Source organism: Pollachius pollachius (assembly GCF_949987615.1).
Source record: "Pollachius pollachius genome assembly, chromosome: 2".
Taxonomy (NCBI): domain Eukaryota; kingdom Metazoa; phylum Chordata; class Actinopteri; order Gadiformes; family Gadidae; genus Pollachius; species Pollachius pollachius.
In genome coordinates this window covers 12,925,599-12,946,853 of record NC_136935.1, presented here as the reverse complement: position 1 = coordinate 12,946,853, position 21,255 = coordinate 12,925,599, and the positions used below count along the sequence as shown (strand labels likewise).

The 21,255-nt window shown below is 44.1% G+C and overlaps 2 protein-coding genes across 5 annotated transcripts in view; one reads left to right on the top strand and one right to left on the bottom strand.

Annotated features, from left to right (window-relative positions):
• gbf1 (golgi brefeldin A resistant guanine nucleotide exchange factor 1) overlaps positions 1–8,076 on the top strand; it is a 78,150-nt gene extending 70,074 nt beyond the window's left edge. For both annotated transcript variants that reach the window (XM_079729807.1, XM_079729806.1), the window contains exons 34-40: positions 911–1,058; positions 1,978–2,108; positions 2,364–2,465; positions 3,286–3,399; positions 4,097–4,274; positions 4,568–4,756; positions 5,765–8,076. In XM_079729807.1, the coding sequence (XP_079585933.1) occupies positions 911–1,058; positions 1,978–2,108; positions 2,364–2,465; positions 3,286–3,399; positions 4,097–4,274; positions 4,568–4,756; positions 5,765–6,021 (1,119 nt within the window). In that variant the 3' untranslated portion in view covers positions 6,022–8,076. The remainder of the gene's footprint in view (positions 1–910; positions 1,059–1,977; positions 2,109–2,363; positions 2,466–3,285; positions 3,400–4,096; positions 4,275–4,567; positions 4,757–5,764) is intronic.
• Positions 8,077–8,226: 150 nt separating this feature from the next.
• On the bottom strand, positions 8,227–15,486 carry macroh2a2 (macroH2A.2 histone). Of its 3 annotated transcripts, none has more exons than XM_079730784.1 (9): positions 15,355–15,486; positions 13,599–13,797; positions 13,346–13,452; positions 11,960–12,154; positions 11,196–11,300; positions 10,581–10,680; positions 10,099–10,188; positions 9,591–9,765; positions 8,227–8,853 (listed from the first exon to the last, which is right to left on the bottom strand). In XM_079730784.1, the coding sequence occupies exons 2-9, from the start codon at positions 13,768–13,770 to the stop codon at positions 8,688–8,690; spliced, it is 1,110 nt and encodes a 369-aa protein (XP_079586910.1). In that variant the 5' UTR covers positions 13,771–13,797; positions 15,355–15,486; the 3' UTR covers positions 8,227–8,687. The 3 variants fall into 3 exon arrangements, with proteins under 3 accessions (XP_079586910.1, XP_079586911.1, XP_079586912.1); XM_079730785.1 differs by having other exon boundaries at positions 15,288–15,464; XM_079730786.1 differs by lacking the exon at positions 15,355–15,486 and adding an exon at positions 14,618–15,198.
• Between the last annotated feature and the right edge of the window lie 5,769 nt (positions 15,487–21,255).

The following is a 21,255-nucleotide window of genomic DNA, read 5'->3' as shown; positions in this document are numbered from 1 at the left end:
GTGGTACATGCTCGTTGGTGTGTGTGTTTTTTGGGCACAAGTCTGGATGACATGACATTTCTGTTATGACATCCTCCCTTCAGACTCGCACGCAAAAAAAAGACACACCTGCTATTTCGTGTGCGTTTCTATGGAGATGAAGTGATTTGGCTTTTAGGCGGGGGAGACATCAAAAAGAAAAGCAATTTTCTGGGATTACCACGGCAACGGTGTCACTTCCGTAACCTGGGGCTCATCATGACTCGCGTGGGATATTACTGGAAGACGGCTTAATTTCTTACTGTACTGCAACCTTCTTACTCGGTGGTTATAGTCTCTGATTAACAACTCATTCAATGAGGGCTGTAAAATATGCTCAAACTGTCACATGTGCATGAAGATTTGAAAGAGTGTTTTTCTTCATTGGTTATGTTTATTTTTTACCATTGGCTCCATGGCATAGATTGCCAGAGAACATGGCTCTTACATAAATAAGTGATGAGTTTAATGTTTATTTTATTACTATTGGTTTTCAATAGTATTGATTCAGATGTGCAAACCCCTCTTACATATGATCCTCTTGTAGTGGAAGAAGACTGTAGCATTCACTCAAACTACGAGATAACTTCATAATCTCTAGACTTGGATTCATGAATATGCGACTATTATTGATTAATTTGCCACTGGTTCAATGGCTGCAGTTTGGATACGGTTTGAGTGTACAACACCACGTTTATGTGACCCTCTAGTATTAATATGTATACACTTTCTACATATTATTAAAAAAGAACACATCCTCTACTATAAACCATGGAAATGTTCCCCACCGTCACTCAGCTCTGAGGGAGGTCAGCCTCCCTGTGTCCCCCCTGGACCAGGAGGGACTGAGGATCCCACAGTCTTACAGGGGGCTGTGGTCTTTATCTTGCAGCTTCTGGACCTAATGCACACGCTGCACACCAGAGCAGCCAGCATCTACAGCTCCTGGGCGGAGGAACAGTACCACCTAGAGGGCACCAAGAAGATAGCAGCCGACTCTCAGACCCTGTGGACCGGATGCTGGTGTCCTCTGCTACAAGGTCTGGATATGAGGACTTCATAGTGTTCATATTATATATATGTAATTCATATAAGAATACATTTGATTTATATACACATACTGCAAGGGCTGGATATAAGTACTTCATAGAATATATGATATATTTAAGTACTTAATATTGAATACATATTATTTATATATACATGCTGCAAGCCCTAGATATTAGACAGTACTTTATATATTATATTTTTGTACTTATTATATAAATACATATTCATACAATCATGCTTGAGGTCTGGATATTGGTACTTCATTTAATATGTAGTATAACACATTAGTACTTAATATATGAATACATATTATTTATATATACCTGGAGTTCTTGTTATTAGTTTAGATTTTATGCTATACAAAGTATCATATGATATGTGAAAGGAAGTTATGCAAATAACAATAAAGAATAAAAGAGGGTTTTGGTCCGGTAAACTTCCTATATTGAAATCTAGTTATGCTGCCTGGAGGAGCTGTATCGGACAGGCGGATCTGTGTGAGGCACTGTGAGCGATGATTTCACTACGATGATCATACATTTGTGTTGGTCCTCTGACCAGCACCCCATCTAGTCACGCTTCAGCATCACAATGTATGAACCCATTTGCATAGGTGTAAATCTCCCCCATATTTGTTTGGGATGCAAATGAGTTCATACGACTCACACCTCGCCCGTGGTCCCACCAAGGGCACAGCGGCGCCTCATATTGCAAAAGCTCCAACATTCAGATTAAATATTTAAATAATGAAAATACCTGGCGAGGGAAAATGCGTGAGTCAGTCAGGCCGCGTAAGATGGAAAAGCTGCCAACGTGTTGCTCATAGGATGTTGAGATCATAAGGCTGTCTCTCATTTATTTCTAGGGATTGCTCATGGTTGATTACTCCTCCCCCCCTCCTTTTGGCAGGTATCGCCTGGCTGTGCTGTGACACGCGGCGGCAGGTGCGCATGCAGGCACTCACCTACCTGCAGAGGGCGCTGCTGGTGCACGACCTGCAGACCCTAGACGCCACCGAGTGGGAGTCCTGCTTCAACAAGGTGCTCGTCCTCTTTCTCTTCGTCCTAGTGTAGTGGTCGTAGGGTGAAAGGTTGTGACTCCAAGCAGAAAGAATCTGGGTTTGAACTTCAATGTCTAACGTCTACCTGTCTTGGCGTCCTCATGTCTAACCGCCATTCATCTCTGAACCTGTGTCTTAAAAGCTTTGGTTGGATGGGATTGATGTAGGCCCATTGTACCTCAGTCAATGTTAACGATGTGTGTGTGTGTGTGTGTGTGTGTGTGCGTGTATCCAGGTGCTGTTCCCCTTGCTCACCAAGCTCCTTGACAACATCAGCCCAGCAGATGTGGGAGGGATGGAGGAGACCCGGATGAGGGCCTGCACCCTGCTGTCTAAGGTCTCACTCACTGTTCCACTAAGCATCCACTAAACACTCACTCACTCACGCACGCACGCAGGCAGGCAGGCAGGCAGGCACAAATACACTCTCTCGTGGTAACACTCTCTCTTCATCCCTGCCAATCCCTACCTCACCCCCGACCCTATCAGCACCACATGAACGGACAAACGTGTTTATTATTATAAGAGGCATTTAAAAAAATAAAAGCTTATGGCAAAGCCCTGTCTTAAACAATGCAGAAAAAGGTTTCATTTTGTGACGCGCATTATTTCATTCGGGTCTCACGTAGTGAACGTGTTTCGCTTCTCACAGCAGCAGCTAGCCGACTTATCGTAATCAACCGTCGCACATATGTATACCCACATATATACACATGCATCCACGCACTCAAGCAACCACAGGATGGTAAATGCATAGCTTCTGTGTTTTTCGTAAACATACCAATTTAAATTCAAGCTATGGTCTCAATATTAAATTACTTCTAAACAAGGTCACGTTGAGCGTAGACACACATAAACACAACGACTGAAGGACATCACGCACACCTTATTCCAAATGCACACTTGCACTCGAGTTGATTTATAAAGCAACCATTAAAACAAATAATTCATATAAATCTATTTGGTTAAGTACGACCGCCTCAAAAGCCAAACGACTTTACGATTACCATATGCAAATACCACATACTAGCTCCAGTGCCTCACGACATGACGTGGCTTATCGGTTGACCATTAGTTCACCCAGGCAGGACCACCAGAACGACCTTTGTCTCAAAGTTCCTGTGCGATAACGCGTGACATTGGTTTGATGTTCCCAGGTGTTCCTTCAGCACCTGTCCCCCCTGCTGTCCCTGCCCACCTTCGCTGCCCTCTGGCTCACCATCCTGGACTTCATGGACAAGTACATGCATGCAGGCTCCAGTGACCTGCTGGTGAGTCGCACAATGGCTCTCTTTACTTACTGGTTAGAGGCTCACATTGAGGACGCAGATACAGCATGTTGAAGAGCAGGTGGGGGAGGCGTATCCGGCCGACTGGGGGATAAAACCCAGTACCCAAGACCTTAAAAATTAAATATCTCAACATGGAAATCCCGCTCACACACATCTCTTAAGACCCCTACGTTAAGTTATTGGTAAGTAGCTTCATTTTCGCTTAGTGACGTTCCTAATCTACTGCCAGGAGCTCAGTGGAATCTGAACGGCTTCATCCTCACTGTGGATGCCAGCCACTTTTAATCCGCAACTTAGAGAGGAAAGGAGTGGCGAGAGTCAATACTACGTGACTCCAGCAGCTCAGCCGCCTTACCAACTGACATATTGATCTACTATTTGGCTCCGAGCCTCGTGTGGATTGGGGGTTCCCTGACTTCCAGATATATACTATTGAGGCTGCAGGGGAATGGATAGTGTTGTGGTTAAGGTGTTTGACCCCCAGTCAAAAGCTTCTGGGGTTCATTCCTGCAGTTTACCTGTAGGCATTCTTGCGCAAGATGCCGTAACCCCCTATGTGCTTCATCATGCCCTCCTCATCTGAGTTCACCATTGGGTGCTTTGGATAAAGGTGTCCACATTTCAACCCTGGCTTGGTTAACACCCCACCCCTTGGTCCCTGCTGCTTTCTTCCTAGCTGGAGGCCATCCCAGAGTCCCTGAAGAACATGCTGCTGGTGATGGACACAGCAGGGATCTTCCACTGCTCCGACTCCCGCACCGGCTACTCTGACCTGTGGGAGATCACCTGGGAGCGCATAGTCTGCTTCCTGCCCAACCTGAGAGAGGAGCTCTTCAAGCAGACCGTCATAGCTGGTACTGACACGCACACACACACACATGCACGCACACACTCTCTCACACTGTCTCACACTTTCTCACTCAAACTCACTCTCACACTCACTCACTGACTCACCCGCACATTCACTCACACACACTCTCTCACACTCTCTCTCACTCACACACTCGCCCACTCACTTTCACTATCACTCTCACTTTCACTCTCACCTTCACACGCACTCACACTCACACACCAGGTGCCGTGGAGATGAGACAGACTGGAGACCTTGAAGCTCACGTCATCTTCCCTGACCCCCCTGTCCTCCCAGATCCAGGCCCCCCCAACAGCCTTCTGGTGGATCCTCCCCAGCCACCAGGCCCCGGGGGTCAGCCTTGCTCCCCCCAGGGCCCCCAGCCAGTACCCCAGAACCCCTCCTGCATACCGGGCAGCCCCGCCCAGCCAAAGACCCCCAGCAGGCCCTCCACCCCCCAGGGACCCCCATCACCCAGTGCCAACGGTGAGTACCAGCTAGAGTCCAATGAGGTTTGATATCAATCTAGATGACCGGTTAAGCATGGTCCCATGAAGTATAATATAAGTTTTATTATCAATCTATATTAAAGCAGTTAAAGGTATAATATGTAACATTTCTGCATCAAAATATCCCAAATGACTAGACCTATGTTATGTATTTTTCAATAGGTAAAAACATATTGATTCGCTCACTCTCGCTCTCACCTACACCCTGACAACTTACCTTCTGTGAACAGCCCCTCCTCTCCTTGTACACTAATAGGAAGTTGTGTGGGAAGATGGCTTTCCTTGCAGAGATGACGGCTGCCAAATTCCTTAATGGAATCAGTATAAGTGTTGCAAGAAATGCTGGAACACTCATTGAATACACGGTCTGAATCTCAGCGTACTCGTGTACTCGTTTTGTAGGCGCTGTCATAGTTTCCACCAATATACACATATCGAAAGTCAGTTGATCACTATTATATACAATGATTGGTCTGTTTAATCTGTATGTATACAGTCTTTCTGTGTTAGCCCCACAACGGAGCTTCACTGGCCCAGCAGTACTTTATCTGCTCTTTACTGTTGGAGCTAGCAGGATAAACAAATCCATTGGGAAGAGTTTGAAATGCGCAACGTCTCCGGTTTAATCGCATTATAGTTGGGTTATTGTTTAGGGCATAAAATAAACACTTAACTCCCCCGTCAGTTACCAACACTAACACTAATGCCTTTGGTAACGTTGTAAAGTACGGTCAACACGCTCAAAAAGATAATGACCATGAATTATAGCGCCTTTCTAATGGTGTATGCAGCTGTTGGGAAGTTAGGGAGTGAACGTTATGTCACTTGCTCAAATGCTCCCACGCTAAGTCACACTTCATCAAACTACGCCTTTTGTTGTTGCTTTGATTGAGAGACCACTAGCGGCAAAAATTCCATACCTTTAAACTTTAAATACCTGCTTTTTAATATCACTCTACAATAATCCCCTCCCCCTCTCCCCCAGGTACGGAGCGGTCGTCTCCGGTGCCCTCCCCCTCACCGCTGACTCCGCCCCCTGTCAAGGTGTCTCCGTCGCGGGGCCCCTCCCCCACCAGCCAGTCGCCCCTCATCCTGCAGCCCCTGGCCTTGCCCCTGCAGGTGGGCGGGTCCCCCATGTCCCTGCCAATCATCCTAAACCCCGCCCTGATCGAGGCCTCCTCCCCCGTGCCCCTCCTCCCTGTCGCCCCCCGACCCACCAGCCCCCCTCACGAGGAGAAATGAGTCGCTCTCGTCTCCAGGCTTCCTCATCTTCTTCTTCCCTTAGCCACCATTGCCTCTGGTAGAGAATAGAGGGTAGAGGGTGAGGGAGGGGGCGGGGTTTCCGCACTCTCCTTCAGTTTGTTTTGTCGTCGATTTTCTTTTTTTCTGTCCAACACTGACGACTCAATTTAAATTTCTGATGACGCGGGATCCTCTCTGGTACAAGTGAACGCCCCCTACCCCATAACGTCAAAATATCACCCCAAAAACCAACCGACATAAGGCAGTTAGCCTGGCCTCGAGCTCATCTCAACAGCTTTTGGTTCGGGCGATGGTCATGTGCGAGCCCTTTACTTGTGAGAAGTAGTTATTTATTATTATCATGCATATTGTTATTATCATGTAAGATGGGAGCGGGGTGAAGGCTGACATGATTCTGGTTTTCCATCTTCTAAAGGACGCACAGTTTTTCAAATTTTGTTTTGTACTGGAGAATGCTTTGCTAAAGTGGCCCTCGTCACCATGCTAGTATGTCTGTGCTTAAAGATGATCTAGTGAATTCCGACAAGGGACCGTGAATAAGTGTATTTTTCTGTTTTTCTGTTCCTTGTGTTTGGTACCGCATGTTGTCAAGCCAATAGGATGTACTGTGCATCACCAGTGGCAGATGTCTTGGCCAGACTGGCACCAACTTGTAGATATCCATGGGGGGGGGGGTCGGCTGCCGTATTTAACTGTACAGCTCAATGACGGCACATTTTAGATTCATAGCCGACTAGAAAATAAATCAGTCTTGTTTTGTTTTGTGAAAGGACCGTGCTCTATTCTCGTGACACGTTTCAATGGGGGGGGGGGGGAGTTTTACAGCCTGTTGTGGTTTTTAATTATTACTCAGAAATAAAAAATGCTTAAGAACAAATAAACCAGGAGGGGGAGGACGTACACTTAGGGGCACCTTGGACCACAGTCATGTTCTGCGATCACGGAAGACGGATCTGAAAGCCTTTCAAAACATTCCTAAGTGTAGACGTGGATTGATTGAGCCTACATTGTATGGGGAAAACGTACGTTTGTAGGTGTGCATGTATGTATGTCTGTATGTGTGTGTGATGTGAGCACCACATCGGATTGATTCAAATAGATTTTTAAAGGGTAAAACAAAGAGATTATTTAAAGATTGCAGTCTTGAGTTCATTTAGTCTTGTTCATCATAACTGTTGTGTTGGTCTCGTCCCCGTAGATGGTGAACAGCCACGTATACTGACAGCTCGGGGCTGGAGAAGAAGGCATTGGTTTGATATAGGGCGCTCTCTGTCTTACTTACGCACTACAAGGTACTCTCTGCATGTCGATGCCTTCTGTACACCAACGGTGGCAGGCCTGAGAACATACTGTGTGAAAGGGTGAGAACTCTCGAGCTAGACGCCCCAACACCTTGGCTGAGTTCAGCGGCTTCAATCACATCCATACACTGTCCGCGCTCCAGACGTGAACGAGACCGGTTCTTCTTAAACCGTGGGATAGAAAAGAAATTATGGTGTAAATTCTTTATTTCCGATGCGTCGAAAATTACACTGAAACATTATCAAAGTAGATGCAAACGTTTCCGTTGTAACCACTAAACGGTGGTTTCGTGATTGTTTTTTTTTCCCGATGAAAATGAAATAGTTCTTATTGAACATTGATCTTATTATGGTATGGATGTGGTTGAAACTCCTTAGGAGCTGTACCTTCTTGGTTGAAAGGCAAGTCCACTCACCTTTTGGTTTTTCAGGAATATTTTTTCTAATGTGAGAGTACATCCGTTTTGAACGCTTTGTAGCGCAGGCGACAGACACGTCTGGGTTTTGGTCGGGTAATACTAGGATTGTAAACATGCCTTACGTCAGGAGAGACAACCCAAAACAATTCTTCCGCTGGCTTCATTGGTCATTCGGTATTTCTGGTTATCTGAGGAGCCTATCATTGCTTGGAAACAGGACATGACATGACTATGTGTATATAACTATACATATATATATATAAATAAATGAGAGCTAATGTACTTTTTACAATGTAATAAATATGTTAAGACAATGCTTCGCCTCGTGGTTGCGTTTTGTTACGTTATGTTCATGGTTAAACAGTCTTGTTGAGATATTGTGGTCAATTGAGGTGTTGGTCTAAATGCTATCTAAATATCGAGACAACTTGTCTACATTTGCGCTGGAGCTCTGGTGTAAAACATCTGGATTTTTATTTAAAGCAGAATGAGAAACACAATCTTTTTTTTTTTCGTATTAAACTAACTGTATCAGAAACTACAGAGAATTGTCCATGGGGTGGGGAAAAAGACCATTGCCAGTGTCTTCATACATGGAATGTAAAAAGGTCAGTTAGATGAGGGAGTGCCATGATCATGTTTACAGATAAAATTGTCTAGTCTATAAAGATTGAAAAAACGACAGGAAAACATAAATGCGAACAATATTCCACTCACAAACTTTTTTTTTCTTGTTAACACCTACTGAGTCCCCATCAAGCCTATTCGCTCATCACATGTCTACCCCATTAAAAAAACAAAAAAGAAAAATACATCCATCCCTCTCCCGGAACAATCTTAAAATACGACTACAACAGTAAGAAAAAAAAAAACACTTCTTCGCTCTGTCGAAAAAACGACAAAGCGCAATCCTTCGGCTTGGTCCTCATTTGGCGTCCAACTTGGCCATTTCCTGAAGGTAAATCCCGATGCTCTCGCTGTCGAACAGAACAAAGTAAATGTTTTTCAGAGAGGACGAACTGGACGACACAAAATGGTTGGAGATGGCTTTCAGAATGAGCTGGGCTGCCGTCTGCTTGGGGAATCCGTTCCTGTGGGGAGAGAAGAGGTGCTTTAGTATGAAGGTCTAGGCTGATACTAGTTGATCTATTCTATTGATACATGTTATTTTTTAGGGATTTGTGCCTCGTGATTTGTGTTTAAGGTGAGGATTTTTTATAAAATCACAATAGGTTTAAAGTGATGTAATTTATTATAGTTCGGACATGGGAACAGTCAGATATATTGGCATATATATGATCTAGAATATCATAGAAAACTTTGCCCAACATGGCCCATTCCTACGTTCGGCAGAGACCAAGAGGTTTGGCTTTAAATGTATCCATCTTAACCCATTTGTACCGGCTGCTGTGCGGCGCAACATTGTATCTAGTAGATACAATGTTGCACCGGCAGCCGGTACAAATGGGTTAATGGTAAACACGCATTGATGCGAAATCCGGTCTTAAAGGTAAACACGCACAGATGCGTGATCCGGTCTGAATGGGTTAAAGTCCCCATCCTGCAGTCCCACCTGCTCTATTCGGTCTTAACGTTACAGAAAAGACAAACTCCTTAAACCTTACTGAAGGAACCTAGACATGTTTACCCTTCTATAGTTTTTATTTTGATGGTAAAAAAAGGCTGAATGCATTATTGTTAAATTGCCTTACAGCATACCAACTTGAGAACGGATTGAAGTGTGGTACAAGTAAAACACACTTTAGTAGTGCTTTACCAGAAAGGAATTGGCAATCTAACTTTGTGCGTGTGGACCGAGTGGACTCACCGTCCGGTGGGCAGTGATGGGAAGGCGACAGACTTGAGTTTCTTCTCCTCAGCTGCGGAGAGGCAGTTCTTCACCGTCTTTTCTAGCTGGTCCTCGCACTTGTCTGAGCCCCAGGTTGGGACGTTGCAGTGGATGACGAAGCGGGCGGGCATACCGCTGGCCTGGCTCACAGCCACTAGGACACACAGGAACATCAAGGTTTTACTGGTTTAATGGTTTCATGGTCTGCATGTCACCTAATTCTCATGATCTCTGTTGTCCTGCAAAAATACTATTCATAGTGTGTTCTAATATATTTATTTATGTTTCGTTTTTAAACTTGCGTTTCCCATAAGGGATTAATAAAGTATCATGTTATCATCGGTGAACTTCCACTAATGTTGTAACTAGTAGAAAGTTGAGAATTCTGTGGAACTCCTCCCAAGCCACACAAGTCTCTCTCTCCCCCCCCCAACTGTCTCAAGCCAGAGTGCATTCATCTAATGGAGCTCAAGGTGCATCTCCTCACCTGACGCTACCTCCAGGGGCCCCTGGGCTTTCCGAAGCTCCTTCACCCCATCCAGGAACTCCCGACCCCCAGCCTTCTCCAGGGCGCTACCTGCTCAGGGGGAGAGGAACCGCAGGTGAGTGGAGGAGGTTTATGTAGTATCACACTACATACTATGGGTAGACTATTCATCTGGGCTGTGTACATGCAATTATTATTAGTGTGTGTTTTTATCCTGTGGAAGTGTAAATACAAGTGCCCCAAAGTTTCAAATTTAAGAGAGGGGGGTACTTTATCAATATCTTATCTCAAGATAGAAGAAAAATACAAATATGATAACGTTAATAATATAGCTATTTAACTAGATAACAAAACTCGAAATATAAGGAAAAAGAATTGGAATAGTAACTATAAGAACGGGTTAGTAGTATGTCTACTCTATGGTCTCCTAATTCAATAGTTGAACTATTTATTAGCATTGTAATCTAGTCAGTACTCCTCACCCACTCCTTCTTTCAGGTCCATCTCTGCGTTGGTGGGGTTGATGATCCCCTCCACCTTGATGGAGCCGATCTTGCTGACCTCGCTCTCTGTGAGGGAGAGCTGGGGAACAACAAGGTGGCGGTGGGTGATGCCCTCATGATGTTTAACAGAGCAGCTCAGTTTTGTTTGTCTTGTATCATAGACGTTATGGTTATTACTTGTGGAAAGGCTCAAGCAGACTCAACACAATACATGTTTATGATTGTTCTGAGGCAAACCCATAAAAAAGAAAGATATTTTTCATATGTGCATTAGAGAACAAAGAGTAGTAGTAGCCATAAAATGCTAATAATTTCCAGACATCCTCAATGGAAGAAATGTAATACATGTGGACCAAATGTGGACAGAGAAGTACTATTGTAAATTGATCATTGCCTCTCCACAAATACCCTTGTTGCCTGTATTTCCCCAACAACGTGACATGTGTTTTGATTGGTCTACCTTCTGGTGCATATGCTTCAGGGCTTCTTCTAGATGCTAGCCTGGCTTCAACTCGTTCTTACTGCAGAGTGTGTGTTTGGTAACCTAATGATGTGGATGAGGATTAAAGGAGGGACCGAGGTCCCAGACGGTACCTTCTGGCCCAGGAAGAGGCTCTTGGCGGACAGGATGGTGAAGCCGTCTCCCGGGCCGTCCTCTACCGTGGAGTTTGGCACCGCCTCTTTGTCATTATCCGTGTTCTTCGAGTCAAAGCAGAAGTGGTATTCAATTAAAACAAAGTTAAGCAGTGCATTTTATAGGGAGTTTAGTTGTAGTGCCGAATACATCTGCCAAAACCCCGGAGCTAGGAGTTTCTCTGTGGCCTAGAGACCATGCAGCTGTGTGTGGATTTCGTAACCAGCCAGTAATTTAGTTAATGTATTGTGGAGCCACTATAATTCTGTCGAATCGCGAAAGGGCAATCGACCCAATGGCAGAACTCTAGAGTCATTACATAGACTTTGATTTGCGTTAATAGCACTTCTGCATCAAATAAATCAATGGGCTCCTGGTGGGTTGACGACATGGTAACGTTGAAGGGCAACAGTATCAGCAACCGGAAATATCGTGTGTGCAAAAATAATCTTCAAACGATCTGGAGAGTTGAAATCATTGAGCGTACATTGTATGGGGAAAATGTACGTCTCTGTGTGGGCGTGTGCATGTATGTATTTATGTGTGTGTGACATGAGCACCACATCGGATTAGAAGCTTAAAGGTAAAACAAAGAGATTATGTAAAGAGTACAGTCTGAGTTAATTTAGTCTTGTTCATAACTGTTTTGTTGGTCTCGACCCTGTAGTTACTTAGTTAAGCGCCTCCTCCTAGTCCTCTTTGACCCCCTGGAGGTTAAACTCACCCTGGGCTTGCGACCTGGTTTCCCCTTGCCCTTCTTGACGGCGGGCTTCTTTGGGCTCTTGGAGCGCGCTTCTCTCTTCTCTGGCATCACCACCTGGGCGTCCACCTTCACGCGGTTGCCCCTCTTTTTGGACAGCAGCTCCGGGTGGATGCGAGGCAGGACGCCTCCGTTGGAGATGGTGACTCCCTTTAGGAGCTGGAGGGAGACAGAGAACCGTGGTGTGAGGAGGTCATTGGGAAACGTATTATGGGAGGTGCTATTAAGAAGGGTCTATGGTGCCCAGGGTGGCCACAAATCCAATTGTGGCCACACAATTGGATTTGCCTCTCTGAGTGCCACTGCTACATAATCTGGCATACAAAAGATTTGCAAAAACCCGGTGTTGTGGTTAGTTGGCCCGTTATTCTGTGGCACTCCTGGGCCATCTTTTCATCAACCAGCTGACTCTCTCGACTATTCTGAACCTTTACTTTCACTTTCATTTAGCTGTGCCAACCCCCCCCCCCCCATCTGAAAACGGCAGCAGCCTATGTTTCTGAGGATGTTCACCCAGGGAAATCACTGGCAGATGATGCTTTGCTCTAATTATATCTGAATGGATAATGGTTTCACTCTCTCTCAAGCGGCCTTTACTGATTATCAGTCTACTCTTCAATTGTTGAGTCCATGATAATAAGAATGTTGGGTTTTATTCCAATATACCCCCACTGCTCTGGCTGCCTGAACATTGGCCACATCGTATTGATAACCTTGTCTCAAAGGCCTCACAGCAGATTTGTTGTGCCAACATGCTGAGCGTTCGATGCGATCCATATCTGTGAACATTGTGCCAGGGTTTAAGCCGAGGCGGTGGCAAGCAGCGCTATCCCGGCTGAATCCGAGGAGGGTGTGAATCTGAGAGCACCCTGGGGGGAATGTTCCAGGGAGCATGACAGAATTAATTTCCAGTTGCGATGTAAAGGGATTGTTGTGTGTTGTTGTTGCACGCGGTGCACATTACCGTCCTAAACAAATATTGTATTTTCTCTTAATTTTGTCTGACTGAGGGGTTTAGTGTAAGTGATTGTAGGTAGAGGGTGTTACAGCTATTGGATATTGAGCAATCCCCTAGACCAGAGATATTCAACTGGTTACTGTTGATCAAAAAATTAAAATCTTCCAAAAATGTTAATATTTACTTTGTAATGATGTATGATTACAATGCTAAGCCATTGTGCCACTTTTACACATGGCACTATAAGCCACACACTTCACATAATCATTGGCCAGGTTAAATATGTAACACAGTTGTACACGATATGTAATGGGGGGTCCCTCCACCGTGTGGATGGACCAATCAATAGGAGCATTATATCAATAGCATTACAGTATGTATTTATTGGTTACCTGGTTGAGCTCCTCGTCGTTGGCCACCGCTAGCTTGATGTGCCTCGGGGTGATTCTGCCCTTCTTATTGTCTCGTGCCGCGTTCCCAGCCAATTCCAGGATCTCAGCTGGGAAACACATTAAATATAATTAAGATAATGGCAGATAAATGCATATCTTGCACAGGGTGCAAGATCTTTTTTTATATATATACTGCTGTACGATATAGATTATGCGCATTATATAAACTTAAGCATTCACACGGTAGTCCTACCTGCTAGATATTCGATAACTGCTGCCATGTAGACCGGTGCGCCCATACCGATGCGGTACTTGTGCGTGCTGGTGCGCAGGTAGCGCATCATCCGGCCCACCGGGAAAATGACCCCCGCCCTGGCCGAGCGGGACATTTTGGTGGCCTTCTTCTTTCCTCCTCGAGCTGACATCCTGCCGCGACTGGTGGAAGTCTAGAGCTGGTGACATGAAGAGTTAACAAGAGTCATGAACTCCTGGCTAGGGCTGACAACATTCAAATAAAGTTAACTAATATTAGTTACTAGTAGCAGGTAGAAGTTAATCGGGCTAGTCGGATGAGGAGGAAGGTAAGAAACCTAAATAACGTTACATTGTAACTAGCCTACCATTCAGCATTCAGAAAATATTACATCAACTAATGATAGTTTATTGAATAGGTTGTTGTGGGCCATACAAGTAATTGACACAAAACACTGGTGTTTACAAAAAAACATTCAAGCGTTTGTACTAACGCTAATGTATTTCCATGTATAATGCTAACATGTGTTTGCTCATGTCTTGAAGACAGTCCCCATGCTCTGGTAAACAGATTGTTTTCCTCCTCCTCGCTAGATCTGCAGTAAAAGAAAAGTCCTGAGAGCCAAGAATCTATTCCGGGGTGCGATATTACGCACTGTTTAAACATGTTTCACAAATCAACAGGTTAGTGTGGCAAAACGTCTCAAAACAACAATTTACATGACATCCCGGATAGGCTGTGGCGATTAAAAGGCTAGACAGAAAATATCAATATTATTGATATATCGTGTTGAAGTAACCTCTATGTTTTTAAAGTAGGCATACGTTGTTTACAGATCATTATGTAAATGTGGACTAGAGAGGAATGCTGGTCAGTCAAGTATGCGGGCGTTGTCCCAACTGTTGAAGGTGCTATAATACACTTTTATTCAAACCATATGTGGTCCAACAATGCACAGGGGAAGAAGGGTTTGCCCAGCGCGTATTAATTAGGCTCTAGGATTTGTGTATTCCACTCACGGATTTATAATCCACTTTCTTTTGCCCCCCAACAACTTCCCGCTCCGCCGTTCTTTTGACGTCTCCGCTGTGCGCACGCTGGAATGCATAGCGACGTGATCGTGCAGGCGCAAGTGATGGGTTTTTAAATAACGTGAATAGATGTCGATTCGTGTCTCCGCTGCTCACTCGTCCCTCGCGAAGGACACTGCTCTGCGAGTGAAATGGATGAAGGGGGTGTGCTCGTGCCACCTACTGTACCTTCGTTGCAACATCACTTCGAAGCACGAGATATATATTATAATTTCTCATTGAATAAAACATCGAAAACAAGCGTACGTTGCAGGAGAAAATGCATTGCACACCTCATTATAATATCCTGGAATTTGATTTGGGGATGGACGTGCAACCGTGCATAGAAAAAGCCAAAGCCATACTGTATACGTGCGTTTCAGGATAGGATGTGCGTATACGGGATTAAATATGCACACCTTTCTTATCAGTGGGCCTCACTTCAATGTTTTCCTCACTCGCTCGCCCGGAAAACGGATCGTTTTTTAATAGAGGCGTTACGATCATTGGGCCGTGGCATTTAGTTTAACCACCTTCATCCTCCGTAAAAGTGCAACCATTTTGTTTTTGCTGTATTTAATCTGTAATCTAACCAGACATGGAAAGTAGCGTTCCTTACGAATGCGGTACGCCACGACAGCCAAGAATCCGGATATGCGCGGCCGTGAAATACTCCGAGTTTATACCTGTCTTGTCCTCCTTTTTACACGAATGGATGTCGCCCTGCAATTCCCTCTTGAAAAAATCCCCCGATCAACGGCTGTGTGTAGTTTTCCTTATTTGCTGGTCCTGGTGCGTATCCTGTTACCAAAAAAAACTACAGGCCGAACCACCGTACATTGGACGCAGGCTGGCGCTGTGCTACTGATGCTGCAAAGGGGGGAAATTCTTTACAGGGAAAACCATGAAAACGCCCCCTTAACATGGCTTCGGTGGGCAATGGATGTTGGTAGAGGGGAATTCGACGTGCTGTGAGATATATGTTGCACATCAGCACGGTATTTCGTGCGTCATGCACACCAGAACATATTTAAAGAGGGTAGCCTATGTGAGACGGGGCTTTGGAGCCAGACAGAATAAAACATGTATTCGTGAACCATCCAGGCCGCAACCCGAGACTTGCTACTCCGTACCCGGGTTTTGACAGCGCGTAACGGCACAGCGAGATTATTATTATTATGATAAAGGCAGCCTCTTTTCATACCAGTGAATGTACACTGTTTGTTTGTGGTATATTTCCCATCAGTTTGACAGGCTTTCAACCTGTTAAACATAATGTCGGATTATTTTACAAATCGTTTTCCCCCTTGGGCAATAATGATGTCTCTCAAGCAGAAAGCATCAAAGGATCTCCTATCCTTCATGGATCATAATCACGTCACGTGGGACTCCAGGGTGGAGAAAAGCCAATCAAATGAGCTGACTCCATCTTTGGTCTGTCAAAGACAAAATTAATCCAACACAATGCCTTATGACAGCCATTACCTCCTGTTGATTTGACCATTATTTTGTACTTGAACTAATTCAATAATAGATAATTCTAGTGTCAAATAATGTAAAAGTGTAAATTTTTATATATTTCTATATATATATGTTTTTCATGCTTTATACCTGCTCGATGGCATTTAAAACAAAATGTCTCACCCTTTAATATTCACTGCTGGGGTTGTCTGGTCGGACAATCATGAATATGGATATATTCAATACGTAAATTAGCAGATCTTATCCAATATTTAATAAATTCGAATTCAATGTTTTAGAACTTAATAAAATATGGAATTTATTCGATCTACCTGTCATGACCTAATTTAAGCTATTAGAGACGGCACTTCTCTGCAATTCAATTTCTGAACCACAACAGTTCACTTATAACACATGGAAATTACCAATGACACATTATTAGAAATGCATAGAGCTTTACTGGTTCAGACAAAATTATGCTATGCAAAACTTTCAAATGTAGCTGAAAGTAATCAACTGATTATTTTCTGTGGCATAGAGGTATTGACTGTTAAGGTCTTATATTACACATAGATGTATGGGGGTGTAGGAGAAACAAAAATAAACGTCCCTGAAAGTGTCAGAAGGTGGCAGCAAAGTAACATATTTGAGAGAATCCTCTGAATTTACACGTAGAACATTTTTGCTAAACATATCAAATAGCTGCATTTGATTTACGATACAACCAATTGGTATATATTCAAATACTTTCAAAGGCACAAATAGGTCAAACTATGTGGCCTTTCAGGCAATTGTATTTGCTTATATTCTCCTGTATCTATCTTTTCTGACCACTAGAGGGAAGTACACTGTCCACTGCTTTTCTTGGCCTATAGCCTAATTATATTTTTTAACAACAGCCAAACGAAGTCTATTGACGACCCTTTGGTGACATTGAAAAAACAGTGCGGCGAGACATCTAGAAATCATAAATTAATATCTGAGAGATCAAAGGTAAATTTTCTGCAGCTCCTAGAAAAGTTCTTTATAGGGTGAAGATATGGAAATAGTTGACAAAGGGAAAATAACATGCTACGCGTTTATGGGGTTGCCATGTATTGACATTGTAGCGGAAGTTTGGCAGCGCAGTGCCAGGTAAACAAGACTAAACGTGATTGGTTGGGGTGCAAAATTGGAATAATGGAATTGCTGCTTTTCAAACCAAAAGTTAAAAGATACACAAAGATATACATATCTTGCTTGGTCTACCTTGTCGGCTATAGCAGGAAGCTAATTCCGTCCTTTTGGGAATTCAAGTTTTCAGCCTTCAAATTAAATTAGATTTATTTAGTTAAATATCATTCCAAACTTTATGAGGCAGACTTTGAAAACAAAAAAACTCACAATAAAATCTATAAACCATAATGTAAAAACAATAAATATATCAAAACAGTGGAACAGCTGCCATTATGCACCTGTGGTCTCTCCTTTGACAATAACATGGGCTCAAAGGACTATAAATGCAAGTAAAGAGGTTTAGATTCAATAAAGTAAATTTATAGTTTGCAATTTGCCTTCCCACTGCCAGTATAAATCAATGTAATCTAATAAAACATTATCATGGTAATTATCCAGATCATAGTTGCCTCACAACAATAGTGGGTGACAAATGGGATCTCAAATGACTGCATCAAAAGCGAAATGGATACCAAGAACCTGAAAACAGGGGGATATATATTAGAATAGCTAGCAGTCCCGTAAAATGAAGAGCTGTGGTCTAGACGTTCTGGGTGTATACGGTCTCTCCAGATGAAATGGCTCAGATACGTGGGAGTAGTAATGTTTGGACATTGGCCACTGAGGGTAATAGCGTGTTAGGGTCCCACACTTCTATTGGTTGTATCCCCTTCAGCGACCTATAGCTTTGAAACTGGGTCAGCCCTGCAGACCAGAGACCAGAACACCACCAAATCTCTACTGTCCCATGAACACATCATCCCTGTGAGATAGTGGTCGGGGTGTAGGGGATTAGCGGGGGGGGATGCAGACAGCAGAGATGGCTTATCCATCCCTGCTTGTCATCTGAGGGATGCTTTCTCCCCCTCTGACTGGAGGACGTAGACTGTCCCAGTTAGCATCCTCTCCAGATGATGAAAACAGCTGGCACTGCTGATCACGGCAGTCCAAACAGACGCCGGTGTCCCCTGATGCCAAGACCGGACCATGCAGCAGCACTTCCTCTTTGGGGTCTGGACATGGGAATGAGATGTTCAACCATGATCCTTCGGTCCATTCACCATGTCCAATTCCATGCCAAGAACATTTTATGATGGTATAAGTTATGTAACCTAGCTGAATGAGAATAGAGCTCAATCCTAGGCCAGAGACCTAGATCCTAGTTGATTCGGAGATGAAGTTGGTTTTTATCAATCAGGCAGTCTACAAACCACAAATGGAAGTGGAAGGACTTTAACATTGAAAAAAGAACTGAGAAAACAGAGATTTAACATATGTTTGAATATGTTTGACTTCATGGCCCCTTTAACTTAAAATAATAATGTACTAAAATAGAAGATCTATTATTTTAGCTTGAGGGAGGATAAAAGCAGATGACATGTTTTGACAGATTGTCCTGGTATCTCAGGTTTACCTGTGAATACATACTGTATGTCCGCAAGGCAGTTGAGAGTATTACTTATTCCTCCGCCATTCCAACAAACAGCCATCTAAACGGGGCCACTACAATCATTTAACATGACGGGACCTAGATACAAGATATTCCCAGTGACCCCCAACTCACCCCCATCCTATGGCTATCTGGAAGAATCATTAAGGCTTAGCATTGATACAGCACTGCTTCTGCTTGCTTTCGCTATCGTTCAAATTAAGATTCCACGCTAGATCATTTTGGGACGTCCGCAATGGAAATCTATTATTCCTCTGTGGCTGTGGTCTGGCCATTTAAAAGCAATAACATAAAACCTGTTTATTTTTGTGACGGCGACGTTTTGGGCCGTGCCGCTGTCTGCTTAGACACAATGACCATTCAAGCATCATCACATCTGACTCCATTTCCTGCCATAGTCTCACCTTGTTTGTTCTCTCTATGGTTGTTTACTTAGCCATTCGTCTCCTGTCCTCCCTCACTTGGTCCACCATCACCTGCCAACACTTTGCAGACTCAGTTCTCCATCTCTCACTCGACGCTGACGCAAACTGCCTTCTCTATCTTGCCCTATTGTAACCCTCTATCCATACCCCCCCCCCACCCTGGACCGGGTAGTAACATCCACCCATCAACTGCTAGGAGAGGGGAAACTCTCCATTTCCCCCCCACTCTGTCTCGTCCTCCCTGCTTCTAGGGCACCATCGGAAAGAGGTCAAGGACATGACGTGGGACTGTCTTGCACATGCAGAGGAGATGAGACTTTGGGGTCAGTGGTCAGAGAGGAACAGGGAGGTGTTTGATTGTGTGTTTGGAGGTGCTTGACCAGGCCCTTTAAGGGTCAACTGCAATGTGTTCAGTGGATGTCCCTGAATCTCATAATTTGTGTCGTGAAGGCACATTTTTTTGTTGGCCAAGAGGCCTCATTTATGTATCTAGATCTTTCTTCAACCAAAATGGTACTTGACATGTTAACGGTTCGTGAAATGTAGATCATGAGGCTGTATATTCCATAGAAACATTCAAAAAGAGTTGTAAGTAGTGTAACATTCTGCCTTGCTCCTCTCCTTGAAGAGACAAGTCAAATCCATTTTCTTCTTCCTTCCTTCCTTGGTTACTCGCCAGTAGACATATATAAATATGTGTCAGCGGCTCTGTGAGATGGAGAACATTTTTCATTTGATCTGATCAACATCCTGTGGCTTTTGTTGTGATGTTCGCTCCCTAGTGAAGGCAGTTGAGTGGCAGCCATTTTGGCTGTCCTCGTCGGTTGATTTAGGCCTGGACGGCAGCACACCAGTGATGGCAAATGGGACTGGGTTCAAGTCCTTTTTCAAGCAAAGAGCCTCCCTTGGCACACTCACACACAGACATCCCTTTTTAAAAGCGCCTCTGGTTCCTAAACCACACTTCCAAACCACACTCAGGTGGCATCGCTCGGAGACAGCTGCAAAGGCCATCAAAGTGCTTTCAGACAATAGTCTGTTTCCAGACTATTTTTCCCAGGATTCTGTCTGACTCACAGACATACTTTGATTTCAAGAAACACCTCCTATTTTTCACCAGATGAAAGAAAGCCGTAGTGCATTGTTTACTTGATAAATTGTTTGTCCTAGTTTTTCTTTCGCTCCGTGAACGTTTAAAAGTAATTACCGAAAGCCTCGAGATCAGTATGCTTTGAGGAGCAAACAGCCATGACAGAGGCTGCTTCAGGTTGGAAAACTCATCAGTGTACACAGCCGCTGCCAAACATATTGCCATCTTGGCTTTTGGTTTATTTACATGAACCTGGAGATCCTAGTGGGGACGGAGCAGGGGCTATGCTATGACTGGGGAGAGAATTGTTGGAAAATAAAATCCACATTAATATAATCCGAATCAGTGCCAGGTGTAATGCTGAGCCGGTTGATCCGTTGAGATGAATTAGGGAGTGATTGAGTGGAGCATGTGTAGCAGGCTAAGACATTATAGGTCTCTTAATAATATGTAATCACAAGGATAGTGCTTTGAGAAACGCATCGCAAGCCAAACTACCCGGCGAGCACAACCCCAATGACACGGCCGCCCAGATGCTGAGCTGTTCTGTGGCCGGAACTGTATTTGTGTTGGAATCACAACTGCGGTTCTATTGCCCATTTGTCCGTGTCTCTGGACACTGTCCCCACTGTCCCACCTGAGGCCTTTCTGTAGTTTAATATATTTACCTTGAAGGCACTGTCAGCAGCATGGGGGGGGGGGGGGGGGGGGGGGTAGGTAATCGTTGGAGACGAAAGGAACGTCAAAGAAATCTTGTGGTTTATTGAGCAGTCACAATCTGATGTATTTGTATAGGCCTTAATCACAGTATCACAGGAGCAAACCTGATAATCTTTAGATATTTGCAATATTAAATTTGATTGACATTTTTTGTCAATCAAATTTGTACGACCCGTCCCTATGGACACCATGGGTAAGAAAACAAAGACTATGCAGGATAGAATTG